The 26,684-nt window shown below is 43.0% G+C and overlaps 1 protein-coding gene across 1 annotated transcript in view; it reads right to left on the bottom strand.

The window, feature by feature from the left end:
* Ryr2 (ryanodine receptor 2) overlaps nucleotides 1-26,684 on the bottom strand; it is a 566,260-nt gene that overhangs the window by 186,107 nt on the left and 353,469 nt on the right. Inside the window, exons 28-35 of the mRNA XM_075970222.1 lie at nucleotides 18,670-18,878; nucleotides 17,249-17,423; nucleotides 9,489-9,697; nucleotides 7,941-8,293; nucleotides 6,548-6,662; nucleotides 4,622-4,782; nucleotides 2,717-2,879; nucleotides 2,278-2,364 (exon numbers count right to left, since the gene is read on the bottom strand). Of these exons, the coding sequence (XP_075826337.1) occupies nucleotides 2,278-2,364; nucleotides 2,717-2,879; nucleotides 4,622-4,782; nucleotides 6,548-6,662; nucleotides 7,941-8,293; nucleotides 9,489-9,697; nucleotides 17,249-17,423; nucleotides 18,670-18,878 (1,472 nt within the window). The remainder of the gene's footprint in view (nucleotides 1-2,277; nucleotides 2,365-2,716; nucleotides 2,880-4,621; nucleotides 4,783-6,547; nucleotides 6,663-7,940; nucleotides 8,294-9,488; nucleotides 9,698-17,248; nucleotides 17,424-18,669; nucleotides 18,879-26,684) is intronic.

Below are 26,684 nucleotides of genomic sequence, written 5' to 3'. Positions count from 1 at the left end.
GGTGAGGGGGAAGGAGCCCTTCTGACCTCCAGTCACACTCTCTTCTCTACTCTCACATCCCTGCTTGAATTTGCTGCCATAAAGCTTCTCCTAGCATTTTGTGGAAATTCTTCTCGTCCTTCACCAAAAATCCTCCCAGCCAACACATCTACAAGCTCCCTCTCTTCGAGTTGCATTGACCTTTTTGTGCCATCTTTGATCTCTGACTGTTGGCCACTCGGATTCTACACACGCAGTGGCCTGTCTAATATACCTCCCCAGTTTCCCTCCTGCATTCCCGGTATATTTTTCTAAATCCATCTCATGGATGCCTCTTCCTTAATTGATACAAGCTTCTCCATCCCTCCATCTTCTCCCTTTCATATTAGCAGGTGGGTATTTCACTAACTCTCAAAGATAAATTTCATTTAATCTCTGAATTACTTCATTTTCAGCATAGCATGTGTTCCAGTCTGTCTGTCTCCATCTCTCTGTCTCCCTGTCTTCCCCCACTCTCTTCCTCATCCCTATCTCTAACTATAGATATGTAAGGATATATGCATGCATTATGCATATGTAAGTTCACTGAGACAATGTTAAGCATCAGGATGGTAGGATTGTTATTTTTGCTGCTTTTACTCCGCTCAACAGAGACTGAGAGCCACATTTTACAGACCTGCGCTGCTGCGGTTCAGCAAATGTGCTGAGCAAGCCACAGGTCACAGGCTCAGCCTGAAACAATCAACCACACTCATCCAGACAGAGCATGCCTGGCCCCCAAATTTGACAATCACAAGAGGAAATCCAATTTCTTTCCTCAGTTTCAACAAGCTTGTCTAGCTGTGGCATGAACATTCCCAAATCACCCAAACTGGATAAAATTTGAATATCAATCAGCCTTGCTTTGGGTGCTAAAATTCAATTAACTAATCTTATAAAAACCAATTTGTTGTCACGTCCTATTGCCTTCTCCCAGGAAACAGTACAAACCCTCCAGTTCCTCTCTATTATGACTCTCGAGGCCCTTAACACAGTCCCCACCAGACAGTATCAGATCAGCAGGACACACTAACCAATGCCTACCCTCATTCTGTACCGCCATCTTCCTACCACTAGACTATTCCAAGACAAATCACACTCAACATCCCTCTTCAAATGTCAGTAAGCATATAATACATGCCAACTTTTCAGCAGAGCACGTATCCTATACTTCTTAACTCTGAACTTGTCCCTCTCTACCCATGCCCCAGTAGGAATTCTCAAGCATCACAATAAGCCACTTAAATCTCACACCCAGCTTCTGTTTTCTCTCTCCCTTGAACAGGAGGGCCTTCTCCTAGTAAATGTACCTGGACAGTCATGATTAATAGTAAAGCAAGCAACCCACAAATCATAGCCACCTCCTCTGCCCAGTGCCTCTTAGCTACTCTTCCATTTATGTTCCTAGAGAACACCACAGATCATTCTCTCCTCAATGCATGGTGTCAAGGACTGACATCTGGCTACCAGATCAATGATTTATTGTGTGCAATTTAGTGAGGTTTTTCTCTATAAGCTTTGTGTGATCAAACAACATATTCAAAACAAAGAAACTCTTTGAATTATGTTATCATAGTGACCTGAAAGAGATTTTCTAATAGGCTATCTTTCCTCTAAGGAATATCTATATTGGTAACAAAAAGCAGTATCATTTTGTACATGCTAGGCACTAATAGAAAATAATAGAAATGCAATATTATAATCTGTCTGGGTTAGTTTTTATTATCATCTTGACACAGCCTAAAGTCACCTGGGAAAGGGAGCCTCAGCCCAGAGTGATACCTCAGCAGTCAAAAGTATCTACTGCTCTGATAGAGAACCTGGGTTTGGTTCCCAGCACTGACCTTGAAGCTCACAACCATCTGTAATTCCAGTGTCAGAGGATCTGATGCCCTCTTGTGGCTTTCAAAGGTACCAAATACACACAAGTATTATACATACATACATGCAGCCAAAGCACTAATAAGAAATAAAAATAAATCAATTGTCTTCACAGTGGTCTTGTCTGGTGGAGGAGGGCCCAGTCCACTGTGGGTGGTAACAGCACTAGGCTCCTGGGCTGCATAAGAAAGCCATCTGAGAAAGCCCCAGAGGGAGCCAGTAAGTAGCATTCCTCAGTGTTCCCTCCCTTGACTTCCCTCAGCCATGGACTCTTACCTGGAAGTGTAAACTGGAATGAATCCTTTCCTCTCCAAGCTGCTTTTGGTCAGAGTATTTTGTTACAGCAATAGCAGCACACTACAACAGAGGCTTTCTTACCTTTATTCTGCCCAACTCAAACTGGAAGACATTGGGACTTGTAGCTTGTGCAAAAACTGCAGGAAACAACTTTGTGCTTGGCTCCACCTTAAATGAACAAGTGAGGGTGTGGGTGTTAGTAAAGGAAGGAGACAGGAGACAAAGAAACAGGCATTTCCTTTAAAACAGTCAAGAGGCACATGACAGAAGGAGACTAGAGACTTTCCCTTTCATCTCGTGAATATTCTGTCAATAATCACTGGGTTCATAACTACACAGACGGCTTTGGAGGGAAATACTGTTAACTCCAAAAGGCTTACAGTACTGCCAATATGCAAAAGAAAATATGTTATAAACTCGTAGCTGTTTTACTTCTTTCTTAATTTCTGAGTTTTTCATCTTAGGAAATCTGCTTCTGTTTAGCAGGGGCAAAAGCCTAAGGCTACCTCTGACCACATACCTGATAGTAAGTACTTAGCTCCTTGCCGTTGGCAATGAATGTGAGCAGCCCGCTAGCAGCATCCACTACGCAGCCGATCTCCAAACCATTGCTGTTGTTTCGTCCTTGCCCAGGGCTCATGCTCTCTCCTGCACACACCATATAGCAGTTGCTGCGTTTGATGCTGAATTAAAGAAAGAACAACCCACATCTGTATCCTTGCACAAACACCATCACGGGAGAAAGCAACTAAGCCTAAATTATGCTGTGCAAGCAACAAGCTCATGCTGTAATGGGAGAGATGCAGAATGGGCCCAAGTCTGTGATTCTGAGCAGTACTTCATTGACTGCCAGGAGCAGTCTACATCAGGTCTGTCGCGTGTCTAAGTTTCACACCTAATGGAGACAGGCCAACGAGCTTGGCACAAAATAAGAATTGATCTGTACCTCCTCTGCAAAATAAAAACAAAAATACTCAAACCAAACTGGACCCTTTTTTTCTTGAGGTTCAAAAAAGTTTGACTATTGATTATCCAAAATTTGAATTTTCACCACTACCCCCCAACACACACACACACACCACTGCTTGTTCTGAGATAAAGAATTCATCCTAAACAACACGATTAAAATCCCCAGGCAAATTCTATACGAGCCATGAGTGCAATAATATACCTGACCAAGATGATGTGCCTTTACGCACAATTCCTAGTGATGCTACAAAGGACAGCTAAGTAGACAATGCACACAGCACTGCTGACTATAAGCTCCTTCTGACTTCACCTTCACCAGAACCTTCATTGGAAAGTTCCATTCCATTCTCTTAGTTGCATTACAGCCAACAAATCACAAGACTAGCAAGGAAAAGCCAGAGGCAGGCAGGAAGGGAAACAGAAACAAAAGGCTGGGATAGAGTCCTTTTCGGGTTATCCAAATGCAGACTGCATTTCTTTGCGCTCGGCACCTGGTATTCGGTGAGTCTCCCTCATCCTGTTTCCAACGCTAATGACCTGTCAGTTATAGCTTTCTTACATGAATCAGTGTTTTTCTTATATCGTTGCCATCTTTGAGAATTAAACACATGTCCGGATTATTCTTCATAAGACATGGTATTTGGGGTCCCATGCTGATATCAAGTACTCTTTGAGGCTTTTTGCAAAAGCCCTTCTCTGTCTGTAGTGTTGGGGGAGGGACAGCGCATTTCCCAGGTCACCAAAAAGGATGGCTCAGCTGAAGAAGAAAAGCAGCACTATGGAAGACTCTTTCTGAGACCTGGCAGAGCAGATCAGAGAGGATCGCATGGGAGCACGGGGTAGAAGCAAATGGGAGGATCTTCTCTTGTCTTATTCTGCAAGGAAGATGGCCTTCTTCACTTTTTTGAAGGTTTGGTTTGAGTTCGGTGTTTTACAAATGAGAAAGGATGGTACACAAAATGTAACTGACTTACCCGAGGCCACACAGCGAGTCAAGGGCAAAGCTGAGGAAAGAATCCACTGGTCCTCAGTCGGAGTTCAAAGGCGCGCCCCTCATCTAACTCTAAGCTACGAGCCCACTCTGCCTGTACACTCTCCTCCCCACCACACAGCCAGTGCCCAAGGGGCTTCTCAGACCATAAACACACTACTTCATCTCGTCTCTTGTCCATAATACAAAGGCCAAGAATTGGTGACCTAAGACCTTAGTTGCATCACCTGAAGAATAAATGATCCTTACCCCAAAGGCCGCTGTATTCTTATTAAATGATTTTTGCTTTTAATATATTTAGATTCCTTCCTGGTTTGTATGCATAGGAAAAGAGGACATCAATGGCTGAATTACATCATCCTATAAATGGAAATATCCTGAGTACAAAATCCAAGAAATGAGAGTATCTAGGCCTACCAATAGTTTTTCAGGCATTATTCTGTATAAAACACTGGAAGAACCAACCTCTCGTGTACTTTTCCTTTTTCGTCTCCTAGAGTGACGGTCACTGTGCGCACTCTGTCCAGATCAAAGCCCGTGTCGTACTGGTGGAAGTCAGATGTGATCCAGCCCACCCACACGTTAGCAGGCTCTTGTCCAGGAAAGATCCTCACTGAGTAATAGTACTGTGGAGAGAGGGGAAGCAAGTGTGGGCAGTGTAATGCAAGACAAAACAAAATGTGGGTGCCATCTGGGCCTGTGAATCGACCAGGCATTTACTTCTTTATTTAAGACCATTCGGCTGAATTAGAATAGCACAGGCAAAGGGGGCTAGTATTCAAAAGTACTATGATCAAACGGTTATAAGTATTTTCTGCTCTTGTGGAGGATCAAGAACACATGTTGGGCAGTTTACAACTGTTCATCACTGCAACTCCAAGTGATTCTGACCTCCACAGGTACCCACCCACATACACAGCTCTCTCTCTCTCTCTCTCTCTCTCTCTCTCTCTCTCTCTCTCTCTCACACACACACACACACACACACATACACATAAACATATACACACACAAACACACACACATATACATATACACACATACACACACACACACACACACATATATATATACACAAAGAAATGAAAAAAATTTCAGATTATCTGTGAGAACATGACAAATAATGTGAGGTTTGTACACTCCTAGGTATGTGTGTGCATACATGTACATAGGAATACATATGTACGTGTAGTTTTATATATCATGTACATACACACACAAGATAGCATCAATCTGTTAGACAGGTAAATTTTCAATTCTTAAGTGTCTGCAAGTTCATGAGAGCTTCACTTTGGTTATGGGCCTCTTTGCATGTGTGTGGCTCCTTCTCTTATCCAAAATCTGAAGTCATTTCTTTGGCTTCTTTGATGCATGAGCATCAAGCTCAAACATGGATGCACCCAGGGACCAGAGAGGCAGCTCAGCAGGTACCAGCACTGGTTGCTCTTGTGGAGTACTCAGCTTTGGTTCACAATGCTCACATGGTGGTTAGAGCTACCTGTAACACAGTTCCAAGGGATCCAATGCCCTCCTCTGCTGCGTGTCCACTATCACTGTGTGTACACCATGTACATATTTACATGCAAACAAACATTTACACATATAAAATACAAACAAATACCCTTTACAAAGTAACACAGAATCACTCTACAGCAGATACAACTGTTTTTTTTTTCCAATTTAGCATTCTAGATGCATAGTTCTGAAGATTCGAAATGGCAGAGGTCTTACATGAAGAGTATGACCTGCTCTCAGACAGTTTGCTAAGATCTACTAAATTATATGCACTTTGAAAAGCCCAGTCGAATTTTCAAATTTCATTGCGAAATTTGAACATCAGACTAGACGTCCAAATCTGAATTACAGATATCCGTAAGGACAGTTACTTTAAATAGCTCTCATGCCTTAACAGACATTACAATACAAGCTTTGCTTCAAAATCTCTACCCCTAAAATAGCTCTAACAGTATAAGCAAATAATTGCTTTTAAAATGTAATTCAGCTGAGTGTGGTGGCACATGCCTATAATACCAGTACTACAAAGGTTGGGGCAAGAGGATCGAGAGTTCAAGGGCAGCTTTGACTACAAAAAGAGATATCATCTCCAAAAACAAAACAAGGGCTGGGGACAGTGGGTAGAGTGTTTGCATATCATGCAGAAAGCCCTAGATACCGCCCCCTAGCACCACAAAACCTGGGAATGGTGGCATAAGATTATATGTCTATAATCTTAGCACATAGGAGATGGAGGCAAGAGGATCCAGAGTTCAAAGTCATCTTCAGCTACAAAACCAGTTCAAAGCCAGCCTGAGCTCAGTAGACCCTGCCTAACTCCATCCCCAGCTCCAAAAAAACAAAAGATGGAGTACACGGAGGGCTTCAGGGGCGTACCGTGGAAGTCTGCATCAGGTACTCATAGTCATCCCGGTCATCAGCCAGCACATCTTCAGTGAGTCTCGCAGAATGGCTTGTGCTATAATCTGGCTTCGTCCTTCTAAGCAGGAATCTGCAACATGCGAGAGGAGGAATAAGCGAGAGCAGTGTGTTCTGCCCACTTTGCATATGAGATCATGCGCCGAAATGTCTGCAGCGGGGCATTCTCCTTCCCAGAGAACATCTGGCGACAGTGGGAGATGGGTTTTGGTTGTCCCAACTTGGAGTAGAATACTCTGACATCTAGCAGGTATATGTGAGGGGGATCACCCAACACCCTTTTAAATTCCTAGGGGGAATCTCTACAATGAAAAACAGCCTGACCAGAGTGGTAATAGCACTGCATTTGAGAACCACTGATCAATGCAGAAAGGGATACTAAAGCAACTTATATTTACTATTAAAAATAGAATTGACAGCAAGGAGCAACCTTTTTAATACTGCGACCCTTTAATACAGTTCCTTATGTGTGGTAAGCCCCAACCATAAAATTGTTTTGTTGTTTCTTCATAACTGTAGTTTTTCTACTATTATTAATTACCATTATGTAAATATCTGAAATGCAGAATACCCAACTACGCAACCCCCAAAAGGGTCACAACCCACAGGTTCAGAACCACTGATTTAGAGGGAATAATCTTTAAGTCTCAACCAAAAATGTAAATATAGATAAGTTTGAACCAATGACGTTTGGGCTTACAAAGTAGAAAAACTTTTCTGTGTCTCTTATGCTCCTCTGTAAAATCTTCTGAAGATGAATGAATGAATAGGAGGAAGATGAATACTAAAAATCCTTTACCTTCTTCTCCAGCCTTGGCCACTTGGTAGCCATATAACTTAAAAGCACACTGTAGCTGAGCTCAGTAGTTCACATCTATAGGGACAGCACACGGGAGGCCAACACAAGAAGATTGGCATGAGCTCCAGGCCAGTCTGGCATACAGACTGAGAGTCTGTCTAAAAATATCCAAACCAAGGCTAGAGAGATGGCGTATTAGGTAAAGTGCTCGCCACGCAAGCCTGAGACCAGAGTTCAGGTCATCAGTACCCATGTAAACAGCCAGGTGCAAAAGGCCTAGAACTGGGGGGGGGACAGGGGGAGGCGCAGAGACAGGTAGATTCCTGGATCCCACTGGACAGAAGGACTAGCAGAACTGGCAAGCTCCATGTTCTGTGAGAGACCTTGCCTCCCCAAAATAAGGTAGAGAATGAGAAGAGTATTCAACTGGGCATCCTCCTCTGGCCTAAACACACACACACATTGAAGTGCAAGTGTACCCACACACAAGTGTATATACACACAAACAGAACCCCAGGCCAGACAAGCCATTACACTATCTCTGCTAATCACCTTTGCTTTAGGCGTGAAGGCTTTTCCTGAGCATAATCTTTGTGGTTATTAAACTCTGGCTTCGGGGTTTCTTTGTCCTTGTCAAGGCGGTCAGGCACCAAATGACCATGAGCTGTCTTCATCAGAACCTCAAAGTCAGAGTCCACATCATAATCCTCCAGATCATTCTTGGGCCCATAGAGGCCTGCACCAGGGAGCCCTCCTGCCACCGTCTTCGAGAAGACCTCAGCACACTCAATGGGCATGCTCAAGCGATAAAACATGATGTCAGTGTTGCTGTTCTGAGAGCCAAAGGACTTCTGAGTGACTTTCAGACATGGAGAACTGTCTATGGTGCCATCTATTCTTGTTACCTAGGAGATGAAGGCGTCGTTAGTTTTGAGTGTCAACTTTTAACACAACGTGGAGTCACTTGGGAAGAGCAATCATCTAGACAACGTTGGCCTGTGGGCATGTCTATGAAATGATCTTCACTGGGTGAATTGAGGTGAGACCTGCCCACCACTGGTGGCACTATTCCCTGAGAGTAGAGGTGTATGATCCTCTTGGACTGTCTTAGAATGGAGAAAGTGAGGTGAGCACATCCATGCATGTAACCACTGCCCTCTCTTCCTAATTACGACTGTGATATAACCAACTCCCTCCAATTCCCACCTCTGGGACTCTCCCTCTGTGATGAACTGGAACCTGAAGCCTGGAGCTGAGAGCTAAAACAAACTCTTTCTTCCCTATGTTGTTTTTGTCCAAATAATTTTATCATGCAAACAAGAAACAAAACTAGAACGTCATAGTTCCCATTCTAGTCACCACTGTTAATCTCCTGAACATAACAATAATCAATGCATTTCATATGGACAGGCTCTAAAGATGATCCACCCCAAACAGCATTTTGTAGGAGATTGTAAAGCTAGAGGCACTATGTTGTGGCAATATATTCAGACCTATTTGCAGACAGGTTCCACGTCTGTGCTTCACCCAAAGCCCCATGCAGAATATTTGGGGAAAATACATTTGTACTGAATATGACCACTTCTTTCTCATTAGCAATATAACAAAAGTATTTATCTAGCACTTACATTGTATTATATATCATAAGTAATTTAGGAATTTTTGACATTGCATAGGTTGATTTGCGTAGGTTCTGTAGGAATGCTGTCCTTTTGTATAAGGGACTTGGGCAACTGCAGATGTTGGTATCCAAGGGAAATATACAATCAATTCCCTGTGGATAAGCTAAGGAAACTATAATAATTTAGTCCTGCCCTAACTCTAAAGACAGGTTGACCAGTTCATGTCACAGAGTAGACATCCAGATCTATCCAAGCACTCACTGTCAGTGTGTAAAATGATGTTTTTCATCAGCAGATAAGCTACTGGATAAAGTGCCCAAGGAGAGATTAATCCTTTCCTTAGATCTATTACTATGTAACACATATCAGTTAGCATTTTAATATCTTCACAATCACTGTTCATGTGGACATTCCTATACATAAAGATTTCCCACTTCTAGTTTTGAGAAAAGCCTTGATTATTAAAGGAAAAGCAAACCTCGATGTGTTCATGGTTTGATGGGACCTGGAGGAACTGGGGAAGCCGCTTGCTCAGCCACATGGTGATGTCCCTGTTTGTGTTAACGGCAAATGGCTCATAGCCTTCTTGTAAGCCACAGATGGTGAAATATTTCAAAGTGCTGACGTCCTTCCCGAAGTTCATCCTGCCTACTTGCGCCACCCCCAGGCTACACACAGGGATGAAGCCTGGAACAAAAACAGAAATCACCATCTTCAGCATTTAGCAAGAGATTCTCTTAGCAGGGCATAACAAGCAGGTCGCTTCTCAAGTCCTGGCTCAGAGAAAACCATCAACCTAGAAAGAACACAGTGCAACAAAGAAACGGCTGACATTATGAGAGTAGAGTTGTATGATCCCGACATCGTGGTTTACTAACTACAGTCCCTGTAAAAGTCCATTCTTCCACCCAACCTCCAGGAATCTTGGAATGTCCATTCTTACAAGGACCCCTCCCCACTGCTTCCACAGTCATCGGGTGTGTATCCTTCTTTTCTTAATGAAAGAGAGGAAGGACCAAGAACCAAAGGGGGTGTGGCCCCCTTTGCCTTGTTCTTCAGCTAGTCAAAGGGCTCGATATATCACAACACCAGACATGGCCAGTGCCATTGGCTTCTTTGTATGTATTCTGAAGGAGAAAATGGCCAGAGGCAAACATTTTAAAGGTTTCTAGCTAGAAAGATGACTCAGAAATTAAAAGCATGTACTGTTCTTACAGAGACGTGGGTACAGTTCTTAGCATCCACATGCAGGCTCACAACCATCTGTAATTCCAGATCCATGTATGCAACACTAGTTTTGGACTTCTTGAGCACAAGGTACCATGGTACAAACACATACATGAAGGTAAAACACCTATATAGATCAAAGAAAAATAATCAAAATTTTGAAATGTTCACAGTTACTCTGATCTTTGTGGAGACTTTCTTTTTCCTCCTGTGATGAATTAAGACTAGGCCTGAGGAAAATGTATATAAATGCATGTGAGAGAGAATACATGTATGTATATCTATAGATGTATGTATATATGTATTATACATAGGTTATATATGCATATACATAGATGTAATATGCCCAAGTTAAATGAACATATATACACATGACATACACAAACATATGAATTTGCACACATAGCAATGAACAATGGGACAAAAACAAATAAAATACTTGATAAGTTAACCTAACAAAAGGCAGAATCAGCTAATCTTTCCATTATTAGATAAGATCAAAATTGTCTTAATACTGCTGTTTATTAGAGATCTTTGGGATCTACTGTTGATGATGTTAGATAGTATTACTTTTGCAACAGATGTGGGGTGCCTCTTTCCAAGTGGAAAATATTTTTTATGCTCCTCATGTCTCGCCATAACGTTTTACATTAATGTTGGGCATCCAACGCACAAGCAAAGTCTATTGGGGTGCAAAGTACAGCTTAGAGTGTCCAAGTAGGTCCCACAGGAAGACAGTGTTCAGTAACTCTGTCACTGGGCTCACTTTCTTCCTTCTTGGAGGTACTAGAAGCATTAGACAGTATCTCTGTATCAGAAGACAATAAAAGTTACGTTAAAGACTCCCCATATTAAATAGCCCATCCTCTGTGCCATAAGACAGCAACAGACATGTCAGTAATGGCACTGAAGAGATGGCTCAGAGGTTAAGAGCAGGCACTGTCCTTCCAGAAGACCTGAATTCAGTTCACAGCAGTCACATGGGCTGCTCACAACGGCTGTATCTCCAGCTCTGGTGATCCAATCCCCTCTATCTCCAAGAGCACTGGCACACTCATGGCTTACCCACACATAGACATACACACATACAAAATAGAAATATAATAAAATAAATCTTAAAATAAGAATGCTCAGTGTTTCCCCTGTCTGTTTCCGAAGGTATAGATGCAAAGGAATGGCTGCACAGTGGTGCTGCCACCAAGGAGAGGGGAGGACATCCAGTTGAGCACCACGAAGTGTAAATTAGCAGTTTGTGATTAAATGTGAATCAGCTGCAGCTGTGCCTGACAGCCCATGCTCCAGCAGTCAGAAAGTTGTTGCAAATAAGGGTCCCCGAGGAATCAAAGGGACGGACGGGAAAAATCTAACAGAAGGGAGACACATGAACTTCATGCATGCCAATTAGCAAGTGTAACCCACCATCTGACACCACTGAAGGGACAATGAGATAGAGTCATTGTCCTTGGACAACGGGCATTTATTTATTTCAGATCACTGTGCTTGCAGAAGTGTTATTGGCTGATAACATTCTGGAGACTTGAAAGTATCTCCATGGGCAACTTCTGAGTGTTAACTGTACTTCTCTGACTTTTTTTTGTACAATTAAAATAGTTTAATTTAAAAAATTAAGTTAACTAGTGATACATACAAAAAGTTACATATGGAAAAAGACATTAAATCTGAATAGAGATTCAGAAGTCTACATTGCTTTCATTATAAATATATATATATATATATATATATGATGGAATATTATCTAGGTTTTGAAAATTTATTCTTCAATGGTTCATTCATATATAAGAAAATATTCATAGACATGCATTTCACGAAGCAAGCACTCTGTTTCCAGGCAGGAAGACACCAGAATGTTTAACCAAACCTTTTTTTAGAAAGACTTTTAACACATTCTTGGTCTCTCTTTTCATGTCCCTTGGTAAATTTCTCCCATCAAATGTGTATTTTCTTAGGAAAGCAAGGGACAGTTTCCATCACAATGCTTCACTTGCTAACACAGCACATGGCAGCATCCGTTCCAGGAAGAAATGTGCTGGAGTGAGGGATACAACGACTGGCATGGTATGTTCTTCAAGTCTAACACTCAGTGCCCTGTGTGGTGAGCCCCATGCGAGAACTCTGCACAAGAAACCCTGCTTAGCCCTCTGAACAGGGGTGAGATTTATGTGGGACATGTTGCTCATATTCATTGAGAAACCACACATTTCTTTATTTGACAAATACCAGCTGCCATGTGCCAGAAACTAGAAATAAAGTTGACTAACAGAGAGATACCAGCCCCAAACTGTTCACCATCTACTGAGGGGTCAAAAAGATATAGAAAGACATTAACCAAATACCATAGTATCTTTCCAAGAAGATGAGGTATTTGGACCAGAGGAAGGATGGAAAAGGAGAGTTCAATAACATCTCAGAACTGTTAGTATCTAATAGAAGGCTGTTCAGGCAGTCAGTCCTGTGGAAAGATTGACAAGAGTCTGACATTCAGCTGACTTGGCTCTAAGTCTTAGCTCCACTCAAAATAGCTACTGGACTCTTTGCATGTTGCATATAGTCTGTGATTTAATCCCTTTTCCTTTAATACTTACATGATAAGAATAAGTTTAACAATTAAAGATTTCTTGTAAAGAACAAATCTTGTAAAAAAAAAAAAAAGAGTCAGATTAGCCAGATCCAACATCTATCCATCTCAATGAACTTCTATACATTTAGAATAGCCATGATGAAGCATGGAGCTTCACATTGAATTTCACACTTCCACTATCAAATGCATTTTATGTTTTTATCTACCACAAAATGATGAGAAATGCATGACAGATTTGAACTGAGAGAAACAATTAACTTTATATCCTCTTTAATGACTCATGTGTTTATTACCTACAATCTGTCCTTTCCCTTTCTTGCTTTTTCTCCTTTCCACACATAATACAGTACCCACATAATATATTCTAGGCCAGGATCTGCCAAGAGGTAGAATATGCAATTGTCTCCTTCCCACATGTAATACAGTACCCACATAATATATTATAGGCCAGGATCTGCCAAGAGGGAGAATATGCAATTGTCTGCTTTCTGAAAACAAATTTCATTTTTCTTTGGCACTGAATAGCATTCCATTTTAAGCATGTACTGGGTTTTCATAATCTGTCCTCTCTTGATGAATCAGCAAGGTTGGGTTCCATCTCTTTGCTATAGCAAAAAGAGCAGTAACAAACATGGATGATGGTTTTAAAGTAACATTTTAAAGGGAAGTATATCTACAACTTATCATGGAAGCTCACTGAATTTAATTTCAGATTGAAAAAGAAGTGGAAATCAATCTACCCATAGTAAAAGAATGATTGTCTATATATACACACACACATACATATACATACATATATATACATACACACACACACACACACACACACACACACACACACACACACACACATATATATATATATATATATATATATATATATATACAAGATTAAATATGGGGGAGCTGGAGAAATGGCTCAGAGTTTAAGAGCACTAATTGCTCTTCCAGAGGTCCTGAGTTCAATTCCCAGCAACCACGTGGTGGCTCACAACCACCTGTAATGAAATCTGGTGCCCTCTTCTGGTCTGCAGGCATACATGCAGACAGAACACTGTAAACAAAATAAATAAATCTTTAAAAAAATATTAAATATGGGCAGACATTAAAATTCATCTTATAACTAAAATAAGGTAAGTTAGAGGGTAGGGAGATATTTCAGTCACTAAAGCAACTGCTACCCAAACATAAAAACATGAATTTAGACAATGGCCATCCATATAAGAAAGCCAGGAAAGCCAGATGTGGTTGAGCATGTATGTAAGCCACCTAGCACTGTAGGGGCTGGAAAAAACATGACAGATGCTAGAGCTAATTGGCCAGCCAGTCAGAGAAGTCAGTGAGCTCTGGATTCAGTGAGCAAGCCTTCCTCAAATGAGACGGCAGAGAGCAATAGTGGAAGGTATACAATGTCAATCTTTGGCTTCCACAAACACCTGCAAACACAAACACACACACACATAGACAAACACACACACTAGACACAAATAAAACAGGAAAGAACAATACAACTAATAAACAATATTAAAATGCAATCATTTTAGGTGGCGCACACAAGAATGATGACATTATTTCTTATGCTGTTGTAGAGCTAACATTACTCAAGGAGTTGGTAAAGATAATTAAATTCTATTAAAATGTTTATGCTTTGGAACAGCATTTATAATAAGCTTAAAAGAGATTTATTTTAATAACATCTTCCAATTCTTTATGAAGGAGAGAAATATACCAAACATCAAATTTCTCTTTATTTTTATATAATTTTATAAAATGTTTATCTTTAATGCTATATGTATATGTGTATGTCTGCATAAATTTATGTGTACTACATGTATCCAGGTGTCCACTGAGACCAGAACAGAAGAGGGTGTCAGATCCCTTGAAACTAGAGATACAAGATGGTGAGTCATCTACAAATACAAGGTTGTGGATGCTGAGAACTGAACTCAGGTCTTCTTCAACAGAAGTAAGTACTCTTATTCAATGAGCCATCTCTCTATTCCATTTCTATATAATTTATTCATATAAAGTATAGAAGTAACATCTGAGTATAGGTTCTTTTTTCATTGAATTCATACGAATAAATTGTACATATATATGTATATATGTGTGATACATATATATGTATATGATATACATATATACATAATTTACTATAGCTGTAATGCAAATAAAAATTTATTTACTAAAGCAGATGGTAAATAGGGATTTGGTACAAAGCTAAGTTTGCTAATCCCTGTTCCCTGTTTTTCACTTCAAATACTACTATACTTGTCCCAGCAAATATTTAATAAATACCCAGGTTATGATCTATATACTGGGGCTATAGTTATGAACAAATTCAAGAGAGCCATTAACTGGGGTCACTTATCAATGAACACAAAATCCATAAAATATAAAGGAAACAAGAAAACAATTACAGGGGTAAAACTGCACCAGCATGAGAAACTTAGTTCAAATCCCCAGAAATGGCATAGGAAGTAGGTAAGATTACACACATTCCCCTGTAACTTGTGAGCTGTGGGGCAAAGATGGGAGGATCCCTGAGACTTGCTGGCTGCCAGTAAGCTTCCAATTCTGCAAGAAACCCTGTCTCAAAAGAATTATATCCCAACACAATGAAACAAGTTTCTATAAAGCTTTATATACACCCAACATCTCTAGAATGTTGGTCTCTCTTTCCCACCCTTTGCATTTGTGACCATCTAGTCAGTCACCTTAACTGACATACAGTAACAAAACCTAGTGATATACTTTCAAAGAAAGTCATTCTTTCAATGTCTCTTAGCATAATTAATGCAGATGAGCTCAACTGATATATCAGTCTGAGCCATACCCCAATCTGTTCACATGGTGTGTGTGTATAGGACAGATGGCTTTGGCTTTGACAAGCTTTTACTTTCTGGTGCAAACCTCTGTCCCCACAGCAGAGCATCTGTGATGAGCACACTAGCACAGCCTAGAAGATGACAGTTCCCAGGATGTGAGTCAAAACACAGCCATAAAAACCTATAGCTCAAGCTATAACCAAAGGAAGCAAGGACAGATCATAAACACTTCCCAAAAATTAGCAAATACCTCATTCTTTAACCTTCCTGAAATAAAAACCGGAATCCACATATACAATGCCAGCTAGGTAGGCCAAAATTTTATTTCATGTAAATCTGAATTGGGGGTTAGAAGAAAAGGAAAGCTAATGGTTCCTTGTGGTCAACGATGTGCTGATCATTTGTGACCATCTTCCCATGCATTATTTAATATTTACCCCATTTTCCCTAGTAATATAACAGTCAAGTTATTAGGTCATTTGTCTGGGATCTAACAATTAAGAGACTGTCATAAATTATGTGATAATTAGTATTAATACTGTATTAGGTTTCATTGCAGAATTTGTTTTTTACCGACTCTCTCCTTTTTTATATACCCTCCTACCACCCTACATCCTTCCAACCCCAGTAACCCTCCTTTTGGGCTTCATGTCTCATGTGTTCTATGACCCTCAAAACCTTCCACACCATGGTTCTTCTTCTTGTTTCAAACCTTTATATAACCAGATCCATGTTCATACATATGTACATATTCAAACATTGAAAACCAGGACCCACATATTAGAAAGAACACGTCATTTGTCTGAGTCTGGGTGGATTCTATCCGTTTTCTTGAAGAATTCATGTTTTTACCTCAGAATCAAATCCCATTGTGTATATATGCCATATTTTCACTATACATGCATCAGCTGATGGACATCTAGGCTGATTCCGTTTTCTGGCTATTGTGAATAGAGCAGCAATGAACGTATGTGAACATGCATGCCTATAGTCAGACCCAAAATGTCTTGAGCATCTCCCCAGTGATAAAGCTGGCCTACATGGTATTTTTTCATTTAATGTTATACAAAATCTCCACATTGGTTTCTATATGGTAGAATCCATACACTGAGTGGTACTTAAAAGTGTCAACCTCCTCAACAAACTTCAATCTATATGAAGAGGAGACCTGGTTTTAGTCATCTTTGTCACCCCAGACTCTGGGAGAAGGTCTGAGCCATGTTAGATTCTCATTCTACTCTTGTGAAGTAGTGGACAAAAAAAATGCTGTAAACCGCTGATGATCCAGGGGTATCTGGAATGAAGAGTCAATGCTGTGGGAGGCCACGGCACTGGCCACCATTTGTTTCGTCTTAGGCACAGACATTTCCACCTCACCAAAACCCTCTCTAAGCAGGATAGATGTCTTTTCTGCTGAGATAACTTCAGTGCCTGATCAGATCAGCCTCATGGCACCCAGCAATTTACAGCGGCAACTCATATGCCCACTTGCCCTAAAACGACTACCGGACCTGGCCATGCCTCAGAACAGACAGCGGCATGGTACTGCAAACACAAATGACGGGAGAATACCATGGCGCTTACCATCACCAACGTCAAAGTCCTTGAAAGCCAGCTCGGAGCCTGAGTCATCCAGCAGGATCTCGCCATTCAGAGTGAACATCATGGTATGTTCGTTCATATCAACCATACAGCCCACAACATCACCTGCTTGCCAAGAGCGCCCGTAGTGTTCATTGCCCTGGTGCCACCGCTGGGCCTGTGGGGGGTGGAAGAGTCCCTTGTCACAGTCAGATAGATGAACAGCAGTAGGGTGATCTCAGTCTTGGGATAGAGGGGTGTCTGGGAATCTAAATCCCTGATGCAAACAGAGGGTGGGGGATTACGAACAAAACAAACGATCCTCCAAGCTTCTGAGAGTTAATCTAACCATATGTACTATGCACTTTTATAGTTTACTCTTACAAACTGTAATGAAGGCTTCCCATGATATGGGTTGCTTTTCTCTACTCCCATTGTACAAACAAGAGCTGGCATCATGCTGGGCACCAACCACTGGGAAAAAAAACAACAACGAAACATTCTCATGTTTGCCTCTCTCAAAATATGATTCCTCTTTTGGGGACCATTGTCAATACCACTTAAACAAGAATGGGATTCTGGAAACTTCTCTATTCCTTCTTAACATCAGAAAAGCTTGAAATCACACCTAAAAATACTCTGAAAATATCTGTGAAAATAACAAGTCCCAAACCAAACATGGATACCATCCCATTTATATACAAAGCAGAATGTCTATTATAAACACAGTTGGATACAGAATTTCAACAAATGTGAGTTTGGGATACACTAATTTATAGGAACAAAATTACTCATAGGAGTTATTTTGTCACATAAATCCTTTCAATTTATTTAGAAGTACCACCTTCATTGTGATTTGCTATATAATGTGTTATTACACTCGTATAAAAAACTGATAAAATTATTCTTGATGCAACATGTTGTTTTTAAATTTTTCAACTGAATTTGCATCAAAAGGCATGACAGTTCAAAGTTCCCCTAGCATCTCTATTGCCCGACTTGTGTCCCCCAAGTTGAGCATCTTTTCCTGTCTATGGGTTGCTGGGTGAAGAGGGAACTTTAATTTCGAAAGGTTGTTTTTGCTATGTCTCACTATGTCTGATCATCAAAGCAAGAATGAAGCCAAAGCTGCCTTGTTTATTGATTTAGTCAAGGTCCCCCTATATGAAGCCCAGGTTGGCTCTGAACTCCGGCCTCGGCTTCCTTGGTGCTGGGATTAAAGTATGCACCACCACACTGGCTTCCTGACCACTTCTGAAAGACAAGAAAGAGTTGTCTCTTTGACAACTTTTTGGCAAATTTCTGTAGGGCAGAGAGAGTCCTGAGATGACTACAAGGATATATTCAAAGTCTGCTCTGTAACCAGCAAGGAACCCTTGGATCCATGCAAGCAGGATAGGTCAGGGCTCAGCAAAACTACTCACCTTAAAGCCATCAAAAGCAAAGGCACGTTCATCAGAACCCAGCTCTAGATCCGGCTGGCAGCCTGGCCTGCTCCAGCCCACCCGCATGTCTCCAGCCGTGACTGCCTCGAATTCAAAGTACCAGCGTCCAGCCTTCACCGCATAGGTCTTCTCAGCCCTGAAGATGCGGAACCTCTCCCCAGTGCCGCTGCTCACCTCGGCTCTCGCGGCTGTGGGTTCGAGAGACTGGAGATCATTGGGTGGGAAGTTGAGAGAAAAGCAGGGCTTGACCTAAACTCAATCATAAAACCTACCGGGAGGACAACTACCCCACCCCACCCCATCTCCTGCTCCACCATCTACCCTCAGGTCCATCAGGTAGAAGCATCTGGTAAAGCAGAAAGCCAGGCAGAGCTTCCTGGGAAAGCTGGGGAGAAACTCAGTGACTGACTTCACAGGTGAACTTCCCCCTTGTGCCCCTTTCAGAGAACGAAAGCCAATAAGGCCTAGTTGCTTAGTTCATGTGGTTCAGAAAGAGAACATGACATGAACCTGAAGTCAGGTGGGAAAAATGCATTAAAATAAATAAATTACCCTGCAAATAAATAAATAATAAGCGTGTAACTGGCCTGCCTATGCCTCTCCCTTTGTCTACCACACTATTTAAACAGTGGATCACCAGAAATGGGGGTACCCAAATCTCCTCCGAGGAAAAGAAAAAGCTAAAGTTCTGGGGATGGCAAGGAGAAGAACATCTGTCTGGGAGAAAGATATAGAACTTATCCTGGGATCCCATGGGAGAGACTGGACTGATAGGATGTTGGGGGAGGGGAGGTGGTCACCTTCCTGGCCTTCTCTTGAAATCTTACCCTGAAGACAGGTGCTGAAGAGGGACTGGGGTGGGGGAGGAGGGCTGGAACTATTTATCCCTCCTCCCAGTGTGGCTGTACTAACCCAATCTCTCATTTATCCTTTTCACATGAGTTTGGGTTGTTTAATTGGCATATCAAGGACAGGTGGCTAAACTACCCTGTGGGGCATTGGCTGGAACCCCAACTCTACTAAAAGGTAGACATTTCTGGGTAAGGAACCAGAAAAGCAGAGGGAGGAAGGGTGAATGTTGTAAGAGCGGAGAATAACGGCCGATGACTGATGTCCACTACAGGGAAGCTAACAGGCTCTGGGTTAGCATGCAGGCGTTTTCCATCCTCCCACACCTTCAACGGAGGCTGCGAAGCCGACAAGTGTGTCTAAAGATGGGGCAGAGACACAGTTCCACATCCAAACAAATGCATGCATGCAAATGGGAAAATGCATGTTTGAATAATCTATACCTACGATGTCCAGGAGGGGGTGCTACCTGCTACCTGTGGATATTGTGCACTTAAAATGTTTATGTCACTGAGACTCAATTCACTATTCTCGATTTGAGGCATGTCGCAGGTGTGCACCAGATTGACATAGGCTCCAAAGAATATATGCTATCCTTTTTTGGAGATAGATACGCATAGTTAAATGTTTGTTATTGTGTATGTGTGTATATGTTTTCCTGTGTGTGTGCATGTGCGTGTGCGTGTGCGTGTGTGTGTGTAGTGACTATGAGACTGAGAGAGCCAAGCAAGGAACCACAGGCCACCTAGACACCTGATACCTACAGCCTGAGTAACCCTGAGAAGGCACAACCCACATTAATCTAGGAGAACCGGACTGAAGAACTAGTCCACTGAATGGAGGAGGAAGTTAAAGGAAGCCATCACCCCTGGTTAAGACTTGAGCTGGGACTTAAAGAACAAACTGCAGTGACTTCAGGAATGTGACACAATGCATTGGAAACAGACCAGAGGAGCTCTCTCTTCCCACTCAGCTGCTGGCAGCTGGCATGGAGTTGGCAGATGCCAGATAAACAGTGGCTTTCATCTATTGGCACTTAGGTTTGGGCAACGTTTACAAATAATAAAAGTTGAGAGGAAATGACCGAATAAAACTACACAAGTCACTTAAAGCTGAGGGTGGTGACACACTGCACACCTGTAACCATGGCACTTAGGAGTTAGAAAAGGCGCCCAGAGCTAGCTGAGCTACATGAGACCTTGTCTCAAAAAGAAAACAAGGAGGCAGAGCTTGGTGGTAAATGCTTTTCACTCCAGCAGGGAAGAAGGCAGAGGCAGGTGGATCTCCATGAGTTCCACGTCAGCTAGGGTTACACAGTAAGACCCTGTCTGATAATAAAATAAAATAAATAAAACAATCTAGAAAAGCTGCGGAGGTCAACAGTAAAGACACAATTCGCCCATAAGTACTGGGTAGAACATGGAAGTGAAATAAAGCAAGAGGGAAAACATTGGCTGTCATGTCAGGTGACCCCTAATATGAGCTGGGCTAACACACTACTCCATGGCTGTTTATGAGTTACAGACACAGTGCTGGAGCACAGCACAGCGCTGCTCGGTGTTCACTAGCTAACTCATGTTTCTGAACACAGCAAACGACTTCAGCTGTGCACCCACTGTTGAGCCTGCTGGGCTCCTACCAAGAGTACCTGATCTGCAGATAACCTGCTTAACCCCAGTGGATCACAAAATAAAGTGAATAGAGATGAATGAAGAGCTGGAGGGAGGTACAGGGGGAGGAGGGAGGTACAGGGGGAGGAAGGAGGTACGGGGAGAGGAGGGAGGTACAGGGGGAGGAAGGAGGTACAGGGGGAGGAGGGAGGTACAGGGGGAGGAGGGAGGTACAGGGGGAGGAGGGAGGTACAGGGGGAGGAGGGAGGTACGGGGGAGGAGGGAGGTACAGCGGAGGAAGGAGGTACAGGGGGAGGAGGGAGGTACAGGGGGAGGAAGGTGGTACAGGGGGAGGAAGGAGGTACAGGGGGAGGAGGGAGGTACAGGGGGAGGAAGGTGGTACAGGGGGAGGAAGGTGGTACAGGGGGAGGAAGGAGGTACAGGGGGAGGAAGGAGGTACAGGGGGAGGAAGGAGGTACAGGGGGAGGAAGGAGGTACAGGGGGAGGAAGGAGGTACAGGGGGAGGAAGGAGGTACAGGGGGAGGAAGGTGGTACAGGGGGAGGAAGGTGGTACAGGGGGAGGAAGGAGGTACAGGGGGAGGAGGGAGGTACAGGGGGAGGAAGGTGGTACAGTGGGAGGAAGGAGGTACAGGGGGAGGAAGGTGGTACAGGGGGAGGAAGGTGGTACAGGGGGAGGAAGGAGGTACAGGGGGAGGAGGGAGGTACAGGGGGAGGAAGGTGGTACAGGGGGAGGAAGGAGGTACAGGGGGAGGAAGGAGGTACAGGGGGAGGAGGGAGGTACAGGGGGAGGAAGGAGGTACGGGGTGGGGAGGAGGTACAGGGGGAGGAGGGAGGTACAGGGGGAGGAGGGAGGTACAGGGGGAGGAAGGAGGTACAGGGGGAGGAGGGAGGTACAGGGGGAGGAAGGAGGTACGGGGTGGGGAGGAGGTACAGGGGGAGGAAGGAGGTACAGGGGGAGGAAGGAGGTACAGGGGGAGGAAGGAGGTACAGGGGGAGGAGGGAGGTACAGGGGGAGGAGGGAGGTACAGGGGGAGGAGGGAGGTAGAGGGGGAGGAAGGAGGTACAGGGGGAGGAAGGAGGTACAGGGGGAGGAAGGAGGTACAGGGGGAGGAAGGAGGTACAGGGGGAGGAAGGAGGTACAGGGGGAAGAGGGAGGTACAGGGGGAGGAGGGAGGTACAGGGGGAGGAAGGAGGTACAGGGGGAGGAAGGAGGGGGAGGAAGGAGGTACAGTGGGAGGAAGGAGGTACAGGGGGAGGAAGGAGGTACAGGGGGAGGAAGGAGGTACAGGGGGAGGAAGGAGGTACAGGGGGAGGAAGGAGGTACAGGGGGAGGAAGGAGGTACGGGGTGGGGAGGAGGGAGGTACAGGGGGAGGAAGGAGGTACGGGGTGGGGAGGAGGGAGGTACGGGGTGGGGAGGAGGGAGGTACAAAAGAGGTGGAGTGTGGTCAATATGTATTGCGTACATTCAGGAAGTTGTCTGAAAACTAAATAATTAAAAACGTTCTGGTCTATTGCTGAATAAGCAGATGTCTGAGGAAAAGCCTCAGATGTTGTGATAACTAAAGCAGCCTTCCCTGTGAATGCATTAGTGGCCCTTGTGACAAGGGTCAATATAAACCAGGAAAAGCCAAACGAAGTTCAGAATTCAAATGTTGAGTACTTAGGGAACTGATGCTGGAGGGTTGCCACAAGTTCACACTCAGCTTGGACTACAATCAGTTCCAGCCACCCTAAGATACTCTGAGAGCCTGCCTGAAGAAATCTCGTGTATCCTGAGGAACTGCTTACCAGCCCTTCCTCAAATTCTGGCTGCAGCTGCTCTAAACTAATCTAAGAGTCCTAGAACATGAACTGTGGCGTTCACACTCAGGACTTGTTTCTGGTAGTTTCCTGGGTTTTAGTTAAATACAATCTAAGTGTCGCTGATAAATTCAGCTCATGCTTTTCCAAAGGATGAAATATTTCATTCTCCAGTTAACTAACCAAGCAATCTGAAACTTTGGTGTGTGTTGTAGCAGCAAACACCTGAGCACAAACACCTGCACAGGACCCCAGCAGGAGCCAGGGAACAGCGATTCTATAAAAGACACAGAGCTCCTTTTCAAGTAGAAGAACCCCACAGAGGGCTTGATCACAGACACTTGGCAGGTCACTCTGACTTGTGTGAGTTTGACAAATGAGGTTTATATTAAAAAATAAATAATATTTGACATTAAAAAAGCGAACCCTGTAGCAGGGACCTTTCTCCTGTACATGACCAAGCCTACTGGGACTTGAATCAAGAAAGCTGGGAAGTAGATCTGATCCAAGACTATGCTTCCTGGACCCCCAGAGCTGGCACGGAACAGCGGGTGACTGATCAGATAGATTGAGGGTAAAGTCTGGTGTTATATTCTAATGTTCAGTTTCTCACCGGCAGACAGGTTTAGGAGCCACTGACCGCTAGAGGGCGGTAAGAACCTAACTACATATGAAAATGACAAATTCCACCCAGAAGCAAGGACGGCAGCTTTAGTTTTTAAAAAATCTTCCACATTACCTAGAACGTGCCAGGTGCATTTACATCATACTTTAAAAATAATTGGTTCCAAACCAGCCACCCTTTCAACTTCCTGTCATTACATTTAATAAAGTAATTCAAATCTTGACAAAAATCTTGTAATGACTAAGAACACATTCTGCTTTCAGATGTTTTAATCCATCATCGAGAATACTCCGAAGGTACCACAGTTCATATACTGACTGTGAGTTTCATTCAGAATGTGGGAACATTCCCCTGAAAAAGGGGGACTAAATTACAGCTATACCGCATTTAATAGCGTTAGGCTCAATTTTAGCAACCTTTTCTGCTTTTAACATGTTCAGATGTAAGCCACAGCGGAAGGGAATGTTACCTTATTTATTGTTATTAAAGTGGGGGTAACATGCAACTGTGCACATGCAGAAGTCAGAGGCAGCTCTGGGGAGTCTGTTCTCTCCTGTGAACATGTGTTCCAGGGATCGGACTTTGGTCTTCAGGCTTGCATAGGGGGTGTTTTCACCCATGAGCTACCTCTAGGGCCACAAACTAATGTTTTTAATTTTATCTTAAGAAATAACCAGACTGATTTGGTCTTATACCTTAAAATCTTTCACACCTTTTATTCTCTACTTTAGAAAAATCAGTTTTTTCCCCAAAGGCTTCTCAGCCAGTCCCACCACCTCCCAGCTTCCTCCCCCTCCAATCTGTCCCCTCTCCGTTACCATAGTTATATTTCTGTGGTAAATTGGGATAGCATAGCAAGCTCCTGCCTGACAACTTCCTGGGACTGGTACCCTGCTCAAATATTTCCACATTTCTTAGCTATGTTTTCATATATTCCATGTTTTGCTTTAATCATCCTCCCATCATCCATGGCTGCTCTCCCCTGACCTGTTCCCTATATTTAGCCCAAGGATAGAACCATCCTCTGGGTCTTTTCCTATAACCATACTTACATATTCTCTGTTAGAAAATGTCTGGCTCTGATCCACAATTGATGACATTTTGATCCACTCAGTATCTAACTCAGAAAACAATGTCTCCCCTAAATGATATCTCATGTGGTGAATTAATCGTTCGTACTTATTTTCTGTAATGTGCAACTGAATCTCTAATGGGGGGGGGCATGTTATTAGGCTCAAAGTTATAACCATACATGAGAAATGATCTCACCTCCTATTGCAGCACAATACAACCCGTGCCTCATGGGTCAGTCACTACTCATGTGACTTCAGTAGGACAGAAGGCTGTCAATCAACTATTTCTTTGTGTGTTTGTATGTATTCACATGCAAATGTGCACACATTGGGGATTCAAGAACGTGTGCATGCATGTAAAGCTCTGATATTCCTGTTAGGTGAATCCCTTTATAACTCTATTTTCTGACACAGGACATCACGCTGAACATGGAGCTCTCTGATTCAGTTAAACTAGCTGGCTCCAAGCTTCTGGGATCCACCTGTCTCCACCTCTGGACACTATAGTGGCTATAGTCATGTGCTGAAATTCTTGCCTGTTCATGTGGGTTCTGAGAACCACACTCAGTTTCTCATGCTTGTGTGCCAAGGACAGCATTGACTGAGCAATCTTCCAGGATTTCAGTCAACTGGTAATGCTTCAGTTTCTAAATTCTGATGAGATGAGTCAGTGCCTGATCACTGTTTCTCCTCTTTTTTCAGTTCCATCTATGAATATTTCCATTTGCAAAATCATTAAGTTCCTTCTATTCTTTGTCTTTTTTTTTGTTTTAGACTTTTTTTGTTTGCTTTTTGTTTTTGTCGGTGGTGCTTTGGCTTTTTGTTTTTCAAGACAGGGTTTCTCTGTGTAGCCTTGGCTGTCCTTAAACTCACTAAGCTAGGCTGGCTTCAAACTCACTGAGATCCTCCTGCCTCTGCTTCCCAAGTGCTGAAATTAAAGGTGTGTGCTGCTACCAGACGGCTCCCTTTTTCCACATTTGTGTACGTTTGTGTGAGAGAGTGTGTATGTGCCACAGTGTGCCTGCAGCAGTCTGTCCCCTCTTCCACCCTATGGGTCCCAGGTATTGGACTCAAGTCATGAGTCTTGGAACCGAGAACAGAACTTGTTACTGCTGGGTCATCTCACCCACCCCAGTCCCTTCTTTCCTTCTTCTCTTCCTGCCATTTTATAATCTTCTTCTGCCTTACAGTCTTTTCCCTACCTGCTCGGTTAGTCCAAACTCCAAACCAGTTCGCTGCTCTGCTGAGCTTGCTGGAAAACATAGACACAGATACACACACACACACACACACACACACATACACACACACACACACACACACACTGTTTCTACCTTTAAACAGACCATGAATGTTTCTATAGAATCTTAAATTTGTACTCTTCATGCTAACCTTTGCTGCTGAATGCTGTCACAAGAGGAAAGAATGCATAGAATTCTCTGCTCCACAGATCAAGGAAGGGGATACTAGCAGCATTCATCCCTCCCAAAGTCCTGGAACGTAATCTAAGGTGATGGCAATCCATGGAACGCGTACTCAATTAAAAAGACCAATGAGCATACAGGAAGTTTAGTGATCTTTTTAACATGTCCATCCTCAGGCTCCTTCTCCAGCTCCAAGATATGCTGAAACACAACAACCCCTCTAGCACAGTGAAAAAACAGTTACCCACAACTTTCTGGGCCAAGCACAACAGGGCCGGAACACCTCCAAAGGCCAATTTAGAGATAACTGTCAAGATTTTACCTCCCGATCCTTCTTCAGATAAATCCCAACTCCAAATTTTTCTGTATTTAACCTGACTTAAAAGTTAGCTCAATACAAATACACTTCTCCATGGGGACAGGTGTTAAAGCCAGCAGGGGCAATTCTTCCACATTGCAGCTGCTCAAGGTAGCAGTAATGATGAGATAAAAAACAGCTGAACAAACAATCTGACAGACACCTGGGAAGGAGATGCCCACAGCAGGTTGCATGGGGGAAAGAACTCTCGTTTTCCTAGAAATCTACAAAGT

The sequence above is a fragment of the Microtus pennsylvanicus genome, chromosome 4, assembly GCF_037038515.1.
Source record: "Microtus pennsylvanicus isolate mMicPen1 chromosome 4, mMicPen1.hap1, whole genome shotgun sequence".
Classification (NCBI taxonomy): domain Eukaryota; kingdom Metazoa; phylum Chordata; class Mammalia; order Rodentia; family Cricetidae; genus Microtus; species Microtus pennsylvanicus.
The sequence above is the reverse complement of the archived record's forward strand: the minus strand, read 5'-3'. Positions and strand labels throughout refer to the sequence as shown.